The 17,043-nt window shown below is 36.8% G+C and overlaps 1 protein-coding gene across 1 annotated transcript; it reads left to right on the top strand.

The window, feature by feature from the left end:
* Nucleotides 1-16,888, top strand: RCHY1 (ring finger and CHY zinc finger domain containing 1). Its single transcript, XM_079919530.1, is given in 10 exon segments — nt 1-222; nt 4,955-5,074; nt 5,328-5,443; nt 10,203-10,281; nt 11,931-11,975; nt 12,086-12,144; nt 12,233-12,259; nt 13,230-13,350; nt 15,158-15,247; nt 15,249-16,888. Coding segments are annotated over 10 exon segments (789 nt in total). The 5' UTR covers nt 1-132; the 3' UTR covers nt 15,291-16,888.
* Nucleotides 16,889-17,043: the final 155 nt, after the last annotated feature.

Below are 17,043 nucleotides of genomic sequence, written 5' to 3'. Positions count from 1 at the left end.
CGTGCCCAGCCGCCATCTTGGTTCCGGTGGGAGCTGTACCCGGCAGGGGGTAGGGTAGAGCTGCGATGCTTCTCGGGACGTAGCTTTCGTCCTGGGGGAAGGGTTCGTGGAATTTGAGGGGAGGTGGAGGAGATGGCGGCCTTGGCGCGGGAAGACGGCGCCCGCGGGCAAGTGCAAGGGCGGCGGGGCTGCGAGCACTATGACAGAGGATGTCTCCTGAAGGTGAGGACTTCTGTGGGCTCTTCCCCTACGAGCTTCCGCCGGGCTGGGCTGGGGGCGGGGTGGGCAGGCAGGGCAGTTTTAGGCTTTTGGGCTGAAATTTGAGGTTAAGCTGTTGTCAGGATACCTTCCCCTCTAACTGGGTTCCTGCTGTAGAGAACGTTTATGGCAAGGCGACCGCAGGGCCCACTTATTCTCTTGTGTTGTGCTTTGCGAGCAAAGCTCGTCTTGCTTGGGAAGAGCCTGGCCTTGCACATTGGTTAGTTTATCGGTGGGTTCATTTATTTAGTCTTTCGCTGCTGGAAGTAGACTGAGGCAGCCTTAGGCCTGTGCCGGCTTTTCTCCAGGATCACTTTCAGGTGTGTGATGAAATAAGAGAAGAGGAGTAAGCAGGTTTAGAATCAGAATACGATTTCATCTCCTGTCGTAAGTAAGTTTTACAGCTTGCCAGTTTCGTTTTAGAGTCAGGGATTATGCCTAAGCCTGCCAAGGAGGAAACATGTGTGTAATAGGAAGACACTTATGTAATTGCCACAAAATAGGGAATTATGTGTAGGAGAGTGTCTAGTATGCATATACTGTTACTTTAGCTGTTTGAGAAAAATTCCTAGTCAATCTAGAATTTTAAAAATTCGCATCCGTCCAATTAAAGTTCATTAATTTTTCTTGCAAGAAGCGGTTTAAAGATTTTGCTTAGAAAGCTTGAGCTTTGGAGTCCCACAGCCCTACCCCCCAAATTTTAGCTCTGCTCTTTGATAACTCAGTACTTGTTTTTTTTTTTTTTTGCGGAACGCGGGCCTCTCACTGTTGTGGTCTCTTCCGTTGCGGAGCACATGCTCCGGACGCGCAGGCTCAGCGGCCATGGCTCACGGGCCCAGCCGCTCCGCGGCATGTGGGATCTTCCCGGACCGGGGCACGAACCCGTGTCGCCTGCATTGGCAGGCGGACTTTCAACCACTGCGCCACCAGGGAAGCCCGATAACTCAGTACTTTTGAGAAAACTACTGGTTAATGCCCCACATATAAAATATGGGTGATAGAAGTTCCTGTTTCATAAAAAAGCATGAGGCCTGTAAGGATAACCTAAAGCCTTTTTTGTAGGCGGTGGTTTGGTGACCATTCCTCCACTGCACTGGATAAAGCTCTTTCAAAGGTGGTCATTCACCAGGTGTTGTTTAAGGAGAGTGAGTGCTATCCGTATGATTACGTTTCCATTGAGATGTGTTAGAGTTTCAAACTTCAGGTCTAAAACTGAATTCAACATCCTTATCCTCCTCTCCCCCCAGGAAGTCACACAAATACCTCCGTGTTTCATAGCACTCAGGTAGTTGACCCTGAGTATCAAATGCTTTTTTGCCCCCCACCCCTTCCCTTAAATACCAGAGACCAAGTGAAGAGTTTTAAGGAGGAAGTAATCAACTAAATTAAAAGCTGCTGTTTGCCTTTAAATTTGGCAAGGAGACCTCGGTCACTGGTGATCTTGAGGAGAAAAGTTTCTGTGGAGAGGTTGGGACAGAGTGTGATTGGAGTGGATTCAAGAGAGAATGGGATTAGTGGAAATGGACATAGCCTTTACAGACAATTGTTGGAGTTTTGCTGTAAAAGAGAGCAAAAAAAAAAAAAAAATTGAGGCTGTGGTTGTTGGAAGATGTGGGATCATGGGATTTTTTTTCCCCCCATGGGAGGGAAAGATGGGAGGTGTTGCAGCATGTATGTATATTCTTAGAGGTGACCCCCCCAAAATGAGAACATTTATCATGCAGGAGGAAGAGGGAAAACTGTAGGAGCCCTGTCTTTGAGTAGCCAAACTGAAGAGGGGATCCAGTGTACAAAGAGAGGAGTTGGCCTTAGATAAAAACGTGGACTGTAGACTAACAGAAGGACAGACGGTGTGAGGTACATTTGCAAGTAGGTTGACAGAGTTTGTGGGAGAATGTTCTCTCTTGATTATTTCTGTTTTCATAGTGAAATAAACAAGAGTGTAGCAGGAAGACGTTTTTGAGGTTTGAAGAGAGAGGAGAAGATATGAAATAATCAGCTAGGTGTTCGGTCCTAGACGGTGGAAGAATGAAGAAATTGACTAGGGAAACATGGTAGTAAGACCCCACTTTTTATTAGGGGTTATGACTTAAACGTGAGAACAGCCAGTGTGGTGGTACTTTTGTTTTAGCCATATTTAGGTTCCTATGCAGGTTGAGTAGGAGAGAATTGGATTTAACCAGAGTTGGGGTTCTGGGTAGGTGAGTATGTAAATAGAGAAGGAAGGAACTAGGGTGTATGCAAGGGAAGAAGTGGAATTAGTTGGAAAAGGAGGAGGTAGTGGTTAGAGAATTTAATGCTTGAAATTAAGATACAAACAGGATTCAGTTCTTGTTCTAAGCCATGGTTCTTAAAGTGTGGGTGATTGGACCCCTGGGAATTCCTGAGGCCCATTAGAAGACTACTTTATACTGCTAAGACATTATTGTCTTTTTTAGCATGTGTGAAACTAATGACTAAAACTGCTAGCACCTTAACGTGAATCAAGGCAGTGGCACCGAACTGTACTAAACCTATAGTTTAAAAAAAAAAATCCAGTTTCACTTAAGAATGTCATTGATAGAATTAAAGCAGTAAAATTATTAATTGTATAAAATACCAACCATTGAATACATGTCTTTTTGTATGTTTGAAATGGGATGTTTTCATCAGGCACTTTTGCAGACTTACATTAGGTGCTTGTTATGAGGAAAAGTTCTGTGCAATTGGATTATGAACTGAATGAATTTCTTTTTTAATGGGACATTTTTTTACTTGAACTATGATTATTCAGACTTGAGTATTTGCTGGACATTTTCTCCACTAGGAGGGAAGTGAGACTGTCATTGCAAGGAAAACAGTCAGCAGTGATAAAATTCAAATTTTCATGTCAAAATTAGAGTTTTGGAAAACCTGTGTTAGCCTCTGTGAGCTTGAAAGCTTCACAATACTTATTTTTCTGTTAAGATGGTTAGTGATGTTAACAAATGTGATTTTTTGATATTGCATGTGAAATGTGGGAACATTGGGAAGAGCTACATAATTCAGTGAACTGATATTTTCCAATGACCAGTGGGTGGATAAAAGGTCCATTCACAATGCAAGATAGATCAATGGAAGGGAGAAAAGTTAACGGATTAGTTTCAGATTTCATGTTGCAACTACCTGTTCTTAAGATTTGTTGAGTTTTGGTGTATCAGAAGAATATCCATAATTTTCTAAGAAGGTTATTAAAATACCTCTCCCTTTTCCAACTACATATTTGTGTGAGCCCAAAATTTCTTCATATACTTCAGCCAAAACTGTGAATGCAGAAGCACATACGAGAAGCTACCTATTTTGGGGGGAAATATAGCTGTTTTTCATTAAAATGTGTTATTTATGTTAACATGTAATTGGTTTGTTGCTATCATTTTAAAAATAAGTAATATTTTTAAAACCTGTAAGTTTTAATTTATAATATGGTAGGTGTCAATAGATACAATTTCACAGAAACAAAAGCTCTTTGGGATACAACATAATTTTTAAGACTATAGGTAAAGGGGTTGAGACCACAATGTTTGAGAACCACTGTTTTGTGGCATGACTGAGAATATGTGGCTGAGGAGGGTTGGAGGACAAGGCCATTGGAAGTGAGAAAGGGAACTGAGAGTTCAGGGTATTGGAGGGATTATCACTGTTGGATGTGCAGATAACTAAGATTTAGGACAAGAGTAATATTGGAAAGAAAAGGAGCCAGTTGAGTGTTAAAATAAGAAAAGAATGAGCTATGTTATGGGAAGTCATGGCATAGGAAGTCTTCAGAAATGAGAGGATCTGAAGGTCACGGTGTACTGGAAAGTATCAGGTTAGCTTACTGGCCTGCAGACTTCTCCATGTACTAGTTAGGGTAAGGTCTACAAAAAGACCCAGTAGTGATGTGAGTTAAAGAATAAAGAGTCTATTTCTTCTCACCTAACAATTCAAGGTGAATGATCCAGTTTGGTAATGAGGCTCTGTTTCACATGATTATCCTAGGGACAAGTTTTTTCCATTGTATTATTTTGCCATGGAGGAGGAGGCATGCCCAGTTTCTTAATATGCAGGCCCAGGAGTGGCACTGATTTCTTCCATGTGTATTCTGTTTGTAAGAACTTAGTCATTTGGTCACAGGTAACAGCAAGGAAACTGTAGTATAGCTGGGCAGTCATGTGCCCGGGAAGAAGGAGACAGTAGATTTTGTTGGACAACTGGCAGTCTTTGCTGCTCTTGAAAACAAGGACTGTCTTTTACGTTTATTGCATCTTCTAAAGTATCAGATACGTAGCTGATGGTTAGTAAACTTAAGAGGACTAAAATATAATCTTTATAGTATTTAATGCTTCGGGTTTGAAGTTGGTAAATGAATTTATCTGGAATGTCTAAGTAGAAATTGCCTGCGTGCCATTTAGGCTGAGAATGAGTTTAGGGTATTGTGGGATTAGTTTTGCAATCTAGGGACTTCCATCCTTCACAGTTCTTCTGTCTTTAACTACAAGGTTGTATTCAGCTTGACACAGAAATGTAGATGTTGAAGGAAAAACAGTGAAATGTCATGTTTAGTGTCAGTTTACCAAATGATCTATTGGTTGTAATCTTTTGACCTTGTTCCGAGGAGGAGGAGGAAGGAAATTTCTTTTTGCATTGCAAACTTGTCTTTTCTTGCTTCTTATAACTGTTTTTCTCCCTTGGGGATTAGGCACCATGCTGTGACAAGCTTTATTCTTGCCGGTTGTGTCATGATAACAATGAAGATCATCTGCTAGATCGCTTTAAAGTAAAGGAAGTGCAGTGCATAAACTGTGAAAAAATCCAACGTGTAAGATTTTATCACAAATTTCTATTTTCTTTCTTTAAAAAAAAATTATCCTAAGGTGGTTTTAAAAATTTAATCAAGAGTATTGCCAGTATGACTTCTTTAGCTCTTAAAGTAAGCCTTATCTTGGATTTCAGTGTATAAAAACTTGTAAAGATAAAACTGCGTGTACATTAATAAAAATTCTGGATATTTAAATAGTAATTCAAAATGTTTTGGTAAACTCTAATTTTTTAGTTACATGTGTTTTTTTTAGGCACAACAGACTTGTGAAGAATGTAGCACATTGTTTGGAGAATATTATTGCAGTACGTGCCATCTGTTTGACAAAGACAAGAAACAGTATCATTGTGAAGACTGCGGAATTTGTAGGTACTGTATGTAAAGTATTCTTTTCTAATTGCTTCTGATATATCTGAGGAATAGTAGTTTTTAAAATCAGCTTAGTTGGAATATAATTATTGATACATCTTATAAAATGCATTCATTTTAAGTGTCTAGTTCAGTAACTTTTGACAAATATATATACTGTGTTACTACCAACACAAATCAAGATAAAAAATATTTCCATTATTCTAAAAAGTTTCTTCATGCCTTCATCATTTAACTAGGCCATCAACAATTGTGTGCCTATTTAAATTTTAACTTTGGGGTAGAAAATATGCTTTTATATGAAGTGTTTTGTAGGCAACCAAGGTAAAAAATTAGGGTAGATTTTTTTCCTTTTTGAAGATTAGTTTAAAAAAAATTGTCAAAAGTTTTGATAAAATCACTACAGACTTAAAAATTGGAAAATACAGAAAAGTAGAAAGAATGAAAGTATTGATAAAACAGCCTGAAGTCCAATCACCCACTGACAAGGTACTATTGACATGTTGGTATATAGGAATTTTTTTCTTTCTAAAAATCCTGAAGTGTTAGATGTATACATAAGCATATATGTAACGTGTTTGTTTTAAAGTATACTAATACAGCAAGCCACTCATTTTAAGAAATAGAATGTTACCAATACTGCTGGAGCTCTTAAGTATTCTATGTTAATCCTTTCTCCTTGATCCCACTGGAGAATTTTAAATCGCTTTCCTTTCTTTTATGTAGTTGTTTTTAAGGAAGGATAACAAACGTATCAAAAGATGTACCAATCATAAGCAAACAACCTTTTCTAGTTTTTAACTCTAGAAGTTTGATTTGGGTCTTTTTTATAGCTTTCATGTCTATACTCTTTGAACATGTGGAATATAGAAATAATTGGTTTCATGTTCTCTGCTAATTCTAACATCTTTGTCAGTTCTGGATTGATTCTGATTGATGGATTATTATTTTTTGGTTGGGTTTTCCTGCTGCTTTGTGTTACTGGTCATTGTTGGATACCAGACATTGTGATTTTTTACCTTGTTGGGATATTTTCATATTCCTACAAATCTTCGTGAGCTTTATTTTGAGATGCAGTTAAGTTACTTGGAAACAGTTTGGTACTTCTGGGACTTCCTTTTTTAATTTGTTAGATGGATCTGGAGGTATGCTTATTCTAGGAATAATTATTCCTCACTACTGAGGTATTACTCAGTACCTTCCTGAGTACTCTACCCAGTATCCCATGAGTTCTAAGGTTTTCCAGTCTGGCTGATGGGAGTAAGCACTGATCCTGGCCATGTCTGAGTGCTGAGCACTGTTCCTTCTAGTTCTCTTGGATGGTTCTCTTTCTGGCCTTGGGTAGTTTCCTCACATGGATGCACTGATGTGTATCCTGCTAAATACCTGAGGGGGCTCCCCTGTGCAGCTCTGTCCTCTCTGGTACTCTGTCCTGTGAACTCCAGCCATCTTCTCAGTTAGGAAGTCTTTTTGACTCTGCCTTACTTCCTTCAACTTGTTTGGCCTGGAAGTGCTCTAAGCAGTAAACTGGGGCAATTGTAGGGCTCACTTAATTTGCTTCCCGTATCTCACAGATCACTGTCCTTCATAGCCTGATGTTCAGTGAAACTTGTTTCATATATTTTGTTTGGGTTTTGTGGTGGTGGTTTTAGGCAGGAGGGTAGATCCAGTCTCTCTTATTCTGTCTTGGGCAGTAGTGGAAGCCTCCCTGCAGGGTTTTACCTGTGGAATTTGACAGGCTGATTCTAAATTTCACCTGGAAGAGAAAATTCACGTAGCTAAGCAGATTTTGAAAAGGAAGAATAACAAGGAGGGAGTTGCCTTTCCACATAATCAAAACATGATAAAGTTAGAGTAATTCAAATGGTGTGTTCTTTGTACAGCAATAGACAAATAGATAAAGGGAAGAACAGTGTGTTTGTGAGTGTGTGTGTGTGTGTGTACATTCACATATTTATACATATGAATTTATAACAGAAGTGGCATTTCAGATCAGGGGAAAGGGAATTAGGAAAATTGTTTATCCATTTGCGAACAAAAAATTGATTACTAAAACTGCATTCATTAGAATATGGTTTTAGCATGTTGCTACAAAAACTCTAAATAACAAGTGCTTCAAAAAAGGTAGACGTTTATGTTTCTTATGGAAAAGTCTGAACCATGTAGTTAATTAAACAGAAGTCCAGGTTCCTCTTATTTTTTTTGCCATCCATAAGCTATTTTCTTGCCTACATAGTTTAGAAGAGTCCATATTCTGATATATCAGTGGAAAGGGGGAAATAGGTGAATGGAAGGTATACCCTTTTCTCCTAAGGGCATGAGACAGAATTTTCATTTGTCTTTTCTGTTCATACCTTCAGAGAAGTTAGAAAATAGTTTTTATTCTGGCAGCCCTGTGCCTAGCTAAATGTTCTGTTGTTGTGCAAGAAGAGGTATAAGAGAAATTTGGGGACAGCTAGCAATCTCACCTTTACCATACCTAATACATTTCAAATGGATGAAAGAAAAATATAAAAATTACAAGCCATAGTATTAGAAGTATATAGAGGAATATGTTCATGACCTGTGGGTTTCAAAAGTCTTTTCAAGACCAGAGGCAGAAGCATAAGGCATAAAGGAAAATACGTCTTTTTATTACATAAGAATTAAAATGACTGTATAACAAAAGATGTAAAAAAAAGATGACATACCAGAAAAATAATTGTAACATATGCAAGTGAAAAAGATTAATACCCAAGGTATGTGAAGAGCTCCTTTAAATAAGGTTCCTCAAAAAAAGTAAAAGTAGAACTACCATATGATACTATATGCAATTCCACTCTTGGGTACATATTCGAAAAAAATGAAAACACTAATTTAAAAAGGTACATGCACCCCAAGTGGTACTGTTCATAACAGTATCACACACACACACACACACACACACACAGAGGAATATTACTCAGCCACAGAAAAAGAATGAAATTCTGCCATTTGCAATGCCATGGGTGGACCTAAAGAGTATTATGCTTAGTGAAAAGCCAGACAAAGACAAATGCTGTATGTTATCACTTATATGTAGAATCTAAAAAATAAAACAATGAATGTATATAACAAAACAGAAACAGACTCAACAGATATAGAAAACTAGTGGATACCAGTGGGAAGAGAGAAGGGGGAGGGGCAAGATACAGGGGTAAGGGATTAAGAGATGCAAACTACTATGTATAAAATAGATAAGGAACAAGGATATATTGTATAGCACAGGGAAATAATAGCCATTATTTTGTAATAACTTTAAATGGAGTATAATCTATGAAAAATTTTTTAAAATTTTAATTTATTTTTGGCTGCTTTGGGTCTTCGTTGCTGTACACGGGCTTTCTCTAGTTGCGGTGAGCAGGGGCTACTCTTCGCTGCGGTGCATGGGCTTCTCATTGTGGTGGCTTCTCTTGTTGCAGAGCACGGGCTCTAGGTGTGCAGGCTTCAGTACTTGCAGCATGCGAGCTCAGTAGTTGTGGCTCGCAAGCTCTAGAGCTCAGGCTCAGTAGTTGTGGCGCACAGGCTTAGTTGCTCCACGGTATGTGGGATCTTCGCGGACCAGGGATCGAACCCGTGTCCCCTGCGTTGGCCGGCAGATCCTCAACCACTGTGCCATCAGGGAAGTCTTCTATGAAAATATTGAATCACTATGCTGTATATTTGAAACTAATATAATATTGTAAATCAAGTATATACTTCAGTTAAAAAAAAGAGCTTTTTAAAAAATATTTATGTATTTGCTGTGCTGGGCCCTAGTTGCGGCACACAGGATCTTTGTTGCCGCGTGTGGGATCTTTGTTGTGGCATGTGGGATCTAGTTCCCTGACCAGGGATCGAACCTGGGCCCCCTGCACTGGGAGCATGGAGCCTTAACCACTGGACCACCATGGGTGTCCCAGAAAGACCTCTTCAAAATTGATGAAAGACAAATACCCTAGTAGAAAAATGAACCAAGGACATGAACAGGCAATCCACGGGAGAAATCCAAATGGTTCATAAACATTAAAATATGCTCCCTGTCTCATCATTTGAGAAATGCAAATTAAAAAGACTCTTCAAATTTGTCTGTCATATAGGTAACCAGTGTTGGCTAGGGTGTGGGGAACATGGGTGCTGTCACACATTGTTGGTGGGAGTATAAACTGTGCTGTCTTTGGAGGTCAGTTTGGCAGCAGCAGAACTGATGATGCAATGCCCTCTGACCCCATAGTTTCACTTTTAGGAATCTTATAAAAAGTCATCAACATGTAGGTTGAGTGATGTCTGTATACAGATATTTATTGTATCATTGTATTAACTAAAGATAGTAAATTATATCAATAAAAGAATATTAAAAAAATTATGATATATCCATACCATGTAATATTATGAAACTGTAGAGAGGAATAAAGTGGTTCTATGTATTCATACATAGAATACTCTTCAGGAAATAATTGTTTTCTTCAGAAAGTTGCAGAACAGGATATATAGAAAGAATCCATCTATGTAAAAAACAAAACCCAAAGTGTGTGTGTCTGTATATATATATGGGCAATTTTATAGGAGAAAAAGACATGGAAGGGTAGGTACCATTCTGCTTATAGTGCTTTTATATTTGGGGAGTGCTGTTGGGGAGGTAGGGGTTTACCTCATTTCTTCAGTGTGGTTTGAACTTTCTTTACAGTGAAACGAAACTTACATATGATGAACAGATTATCACTGTAGTAAAAGATGTGTTTGTTTTTCATGCTGTTTTTAGGATTGGTCCAAAGGAAGATTTTTTCCACTGTCTGAAATGTAACTTATGCCTCACAGTAAATCTCCAAGGAAAGCACAAGGTATATAATTCAGTTTGCATGATTTAAAAAGTATTACAGTGTTTTTGAAAACAGCTCAAATCCTAATTTGTTTAAAAGCATGCTCATTTTCAGATATTACCAAGTACAATCATGTTGCTTTTTATTTTTCAGCAGTATTAAGTAGATATTCTAAAGTATACACCTTAGAATATCTGATCTACAATTCCGTTTCTTCTATATGGTGTGTAAGAATACTTCCATCAGTTATTAGTGAAATGTAGACAACTTCTAAATTGACTTATGGATTCTTATCATTGATACTGGTATTAAGAATAGCTTTTAAAAAGTGTGGTACAGGAGGGCTTCCCTGGTGGTGCAGCGATTGAGAGTCCGCCTGCCGATGCAGGGGACGCGGGTTCGTGCCCCGGTCCGGGAAGATCCCACATGCCGCGGAGCGGCTGGGCCTGTGAGCCATGGCCGCTGAGCCTGTGCGTCCGGAGCCTGTGCTCCGCTATGGGAGAGGCCACAGCGGTGAGAGGCCCGCGTACCGCAAAAAAAAAAAAAAAGAAAAATGCGGTACAGGAGAAATACAGAGCAGTGTAACCTTTTGTTAACACAGCATTCCAAGAAAATTCAGTATTCCTTTCATAATTAGACAAATACTTTTCATTTGGATGTAGAAATTTTATGTCATGATCCTAGGCCTGTTAAAAATTAGTTTTCATTACTTAGGAGAAAATCTAATAAACTATCGTTTATAGTACTGATGCTATCCAAGAATTTAGAGAATGGAGAGACTAACGAGGGTGTTTTAAAAATAGATATAGATAATAACTGGCCTAAAATACTGAGGTGGTGAGGTGAATAATGAACATAGGGGATATTGTGAGGAGTATAAGGAAGGAACAATGGGGCTGAATAAAGATGACATCCAAGGTTTTTAGTGCTGGCTTAAAGTAGTTGATTAATAGATTGTGAATTTGTAGGAGATAAAAGATTGGGTTTGGTTTTACCGACTTGAGTTTAGGGTGATAGCAAGATATGCTTGCTGTGTTGTCTTTAGAAAACTATACTCATTTTCTCTTGTGGTATTTTTATTTTGTTTCTCAGTTATTTTTTATTGTTTATATTAGTAAATGGTCGTATCATCTACTCAGGTGCTTAGTTAAAAAACCTGGGCATCATCCATGGCTTGGTGCTTTTTCTTTTACCTCCTCACACCTAATCAGACACTGTCTTGTCCAGTTAAGAACTCTGGCCCTGTGGGCACCGTGTTGGAGCTCAAATATATTTCCACCTCTTGCCACCATATAATTTTGGGAGTTCTTTAGCTTCTCTAGGCCTCAAATACATCATCTGTAAAATGGGGTAATAATTGTACCTGTTTGATTTAGTGTTGTGGGAATTAATTGAGGTAATACAGGTAATGAACTTGGCATATGGCATGTAGTACAATCTCTGTAATATGAACTGTTATTATTTATAAAATGATAATTTGAATAATTAAGACATATTCATAGTTGTGAGAGTTAACTGTTCAATTTTTGTCTGACATAAGAAACGTGTATTAATGTTCATTATTATCTTTAATAAGTTGGTATGGTTTCCTTTGTTTTTATTATTAATACTATGGTTATATCATTTCCATCTAGTTAAGCTTTGGTAATTTTAGTTTTGCTTTTAAACAGTGTATTGAAAATGTTTCCCGGCAGGATTGTCCAATATGTTTGGAGGTAAGCTTAAAATATTTTTTGTTTTGGAAATATCCCCTCTTGAATTTAAAATACTGGGTATTTATATTGTCTTCATGTAATTAAGCACTAACATTTATTTCCTTTTACAGGACATTCACACATCCCGTATTGTTGCTCATGTCTTGCCATGTGGACATCTTTTACACAGGTAAAGTAACTTTGGTTTTTCTCCTAAAAAATGTTTGGAAATAGTGGAGGTACTTTTTGCTTTATTAAAATAATGTTATATTTTTCAGAACGTGTTATGAAGAAATGTTGAAAAAGTGAGTGTTTCATGGGATTTAAAAAAACTGTAATTGTAAGACCTCTGTTTTCTTTTCTTTCCTTTTTTTTTGTTTTTTTGAGGGGAGGGGGAAATGGGCAAACCTTGCAGTTACTTGCACCATATTGGACATGGTAGATATTTCTCTCGAAATGGGTTGGGTAGATGGGTAGTGTTAAAGTGAGCAAAAAGCATGGTGGGGGCATAGGACTATACCTTTGTCCTCTTGTTTCTGTTATGCCTTATCTCATCCCGCAACTTGAGACAGATAACTCTCATTTTCTGGCTGTACTTGTTGGGGAGCTCAGTCTCTGCCAGAGGCAGTCATAGCGTTGTAAAAAATAAAAATACTGAGGCATGTTGCTCAAAATTCTTAGTTGTTTTATCGGCCCAGTATAATGACCTGCCAAAAAAAGCTTCTAACAAGATTTATCTAATGCTGATTTTGTTGTGGGGAAAGGATGCTAAAGTGAGATGCAAATAGTTAGGAAAGAGGAGACTGTGTAAATGTATTTTGGTCTTGCAAATTAATGAGTAGAAACTTTAAGAGCCAGATAGAAGGGAACTTTTTCAGAATTTTTAGAAAGGAAATAATATGATCTGAATAAGTTTTAAGGAATACAATCTCTCCTTTGCTTGAATAGGTTAAGAAATTGAGGCTGTTTAGCTAAAAAGCAGTTTAATTGGTTTTTAAAATATATTGAGTATATTCTACAGAGAATATTGAGTAATTCCTCTTCATTTTAGAGAACTGAGGAAAAAGAAGTAGGTTTAAAAAACACCCTATGACACAGGATTTAATTGAAAACTTTTACATTATGAAAGTTTCCAGATTTGTAAGATGATCTTGAAATATAAAATAATACCTATCTTGGATGGTTTATGTACCAGTTAGCATGCATCTTCTTGTATGCCTGAGTTGATATACTCCCCATTTAATGTTTGGGAAATAACTCTTTTATCTCTCCTAGAGACTACAGGTGTCCATTATGTATGCACTCTGCTTTAGATATGACTAGTTACTGGAGACAGCTGGATGATGAGGTAGCACAGACTCCTATGCCATCAGAATATCAGAACATGACTGTGGATGTGAGTAGAATCAATGCTTAAAAAAACTTTTCAGGTTCCTTGTTGATGTTCATGTTTATTTTTGCCCTTTTGCTCAGATCTGTCTAAAAAATACTATTTGGGCATAGATGCCAATGTGATGATTAATGGGAAGGACAGAATAATCTTTAAATTTTAGTTACTCTGAACTCAAAAGACCAGGAAAAAAAATCCAAGAATACCTTTGTGAAATTCTTTCCAACACTAGATGGCAGGCAAAAACTTTATTCTGAATAATTTACATATTACTTAACAGAGTCAGTTGGTAATGTAACTGAGTAGAGGTGGATTACTGGTTTGATGTTTTATTTTAATTATGTTTTAATTTTAATTATTTTAAATTTTATTTCAGGCAAACATGTTTACTGATTTTTTTTTAAGATTACTTCTTGGTTTTTAATGTTTATTACCCTTTTTAGTCTAAGACTTTATTTGGTCTTAGCCTGTAATCTAAAATATAAGAGGTATTTCTGTGCCTTTTGCCTTGTGGAGAATGATCATCTTTTCTCCATTAATTGAGATGTGCTGCTATCTAGTCTCAGCATAGTACATTCAGTTACAGGTTAGAATTGGAAAGTAGATAGCTTTCTGGTGCTTTAATAACTTTTTGACATGAATTTTCAAAACATCTTCATTTCAAATACTTCTACACAAAAAGATAAAAATCACTTAACAAAGACAGATAAAAATTATTTTCTGTTTTATTCACACTGGAGCATTTCATAATTCATGTGGATAATTGAATTGTTAGTAAGATCAATGAAAGATCACTTTTGTAATACTGATAGTTGTGTCATGTTTTATTAGAGCCTGTAATGTGCTATGTCCTATTTAGATCATTTTTTAAAATAACAGCCTTATTGAGATATAATTCACATATCATACAACTCATCCATTTAAAATATCCAGTTCAGTGCTTTTTAGTGTATTCTTGGAGTTGTGCAAACATAACCACCATCAAATTTAGAATATTTTCATCACCCCAAAAGGAAACCCCATAGCCATTAGCAGTCATTCCTTAATCCTCTAGCTCTAGGCAACGAGTAATCTACTTTCTACATTTAGATCATATTCTTAAAAGAATTACTTTCCAAATTATAATTTAGAGAAAATTTGGATGTTTTCTACTTATTATGGTGTGGCTCTTCTAAAGCTAATGCTTTTCTCACATAGTAATTTATTGATCTTTTTTCAGGTTAACACCTTTTTTATTTTTCAGTATCTCAGTACTAGAAGAGATTAATTCCTAAGTGGCATCTTACTGTCATTTTAGGGACGAGCCAAAAGCTTTTCTTTGTTCAACTTTAGAAAGTATTCTTTTGGACTTTAATTCATTTTTGAGGCATGGAAGGCTAGGAACTTAGCATATTAAAGGATAAGCAAAAATATTATAAGTATGTAAAAGTTCGTTTTGTTAACTAAGATAATATTCTAAGTGTCAGTGAAAAATAATGAAATTGTGTGTTGTTTTGAATTAGTATAGGTGTTGATCTGATTATGATGCCTATGTTAATTTTTGTGCTACTACTATTTATACTATTTGGGAACTATTTTAAAATAAGACTTTTTAGCTCAAATCCACATTTTCATTTTCTAAATTCACAGCTAATCTCTTATTAGAGATTTTAGTGAACAAATAAAAGGTATTTCTATTTATGGAAACATTTAGACTTAACATATGTATGTTTTCATATCTTTAGTATGATTTTCGAGGAATTGTTTTGAGCAGACAGTGCCACTTTCTATTTATAAGGTTTAGTATACTTAATTTTAATTCATCTCTTTTCAGATTCTCTGCAATGATTGCAATGGAAAATCTACAGTCCAGTTCCATATATTAGGCATGAAATGTAATATTTGTGAGTCCTACAATACTGCTCGCTCAGTCTGGAGGATGTAGAATTTCAGTAGATCAGCAATGACCAGCCTATACTGTACTGGACAACTGAGCATTTTCTGATATAGAAAAAGGCTATCTTTTTATCATGGTGCGTCAGAATCTGTGCATTAGAGTTGATGTGTTTTGTATTAGTGTCACAGGGTAAAATCATATTACAGGACTTAAGGATTCAGGGTCTCTTTGTAGAATTATCACAGCTCTATGTTGAATGACAGCCACCATGCTTGTGTTTTGATTGGAAATTCCTTTGGTGTCAGTTGTTTGGAAGTTAATGTTTGCCACTGAAATTCACATCCATAGATGTATTATACTTACATGGAACTTTGTTTTAAGTGACACTATGCACACAGAATTCCTTTCTAGTTCTTGATAGAACTGTACTTAATTCTCAGTATTATTCTTGACTCTTTACGGGGTGTGCTGTGAGAATATGTTCTATCTTACTGTTAAAATCTAATTACATATACTTTAGAATTTTCTAAGACGGTCCTTTGGATCCTGTAAATGTGAATTATGATGTAATAACTGCTAATAAAACTATATTGAAACAGTATTTTATAGAAAGTTTTTTTCCAAGGCTATCTATTTTTGGCTCAGAGCAATTCTCTTTTCTTTATTTTGAAGTATTCTTCTATAAGAGTAATTGGGAAAAAGGTAAAATAATAGAACTCTTCTAAGCCTTAAGAAAGCCATCAACATTGAAAATAATCGTTTTGGTTGTCCAGAATTATTTTTTCAAAGAATAATTTATTCATTCAGTCAGCAATTATTTAGTGAGCAACTGTTATGTGCTGGCTGTGGTTCTAGATGCTATAAAAATAACAGTGAACAATACAGACCAAAGTCCCTGCCTTCATGGTGTTACATTTTAGTGTTCTTCACACTTGACTAGCTTTTTCCTTGTTTTTCTTTATGTATGCAGTGGTTGTCTTTGTTGTGAATGGGGTGAGTTCTTTCTTCTCTAAATGCTTGAAAGTAGGTATGGATGAGTAGAAGGGACATGAAATGTAACTTTTTCAGGGACTCGTGATGGAATTAGATATACCTCTTAATTCAGGAACATGGTACACAAAAATGTTTGATGACCTGAACTTTTTTACAGCAGTGTCCCAGTATCCAACTTAGTCTGTTTATAAAAAGCTTTAGGTTAGGACGTAAAATGTGTACATATCAGTCAACAGGTATTTATTAAACACCAATTATGTTTCCAGCTTTGAGTTAGTTGAATCTCCTGTGAATAAGGAAGATAGGCTTTTAACTAAAAATCCTCACACTTCTGGTACATTTATTTCTTTGTTGAAATCTCTACCTGGACAAAGATAGCAATATTTGTTTGTCTGTCTGTTTTGGCAACTCTGTGTGGCCTGCGGGAATCTTAGTTCCCCGACCAGGGATCGAACCTGCACGCCTTGCAGTGGAAGCACAGAATCTTGACCACTGGGCTGGCAGGGAAGTCAAGGCAGCAGTATTGATTTCCAGTTTTGGGCCCAGATCTTCTTTATTGTATCCTGTCTTCCTGTCTTCCATGTTCTGCTCTTGTGTTCTCTCCCTTTGTCCGTTTCCTCCGCCTGGGCAGAGCACTCATGCTGATCTTGATTTGGGGAAGGAATGGGATATTTTGCTAGGTATTACCAGTCAGTATACAGATAAGGAAAGACTAGTTTTCCAGTCGTATTACTTTTTATTTCTGTTATCTAATCCTGCTAAACTGATTTAAATCATACTGTTGCTTTTAATCATAGAATCATTGGCTCTTTGAGTAGGAGTGAGTATTG

Source organism: Stenella coeruleoalba (genome assembly GCF_951394435.1).
Source record: "Stenella coeruleoalba genome assembly, chromosome: 4".
Taxonomy (NCBI): Eukaryota; Metazoa; Chordata; class Mammalia; order Artiodactyla; family Delphinidae; genus Stenella; species Stenella coeruleoalba.
Note: the sequence above shows the minus strand (reverse complement) of the source record. Positions and strands in the feature narration are given on the sequence as shown.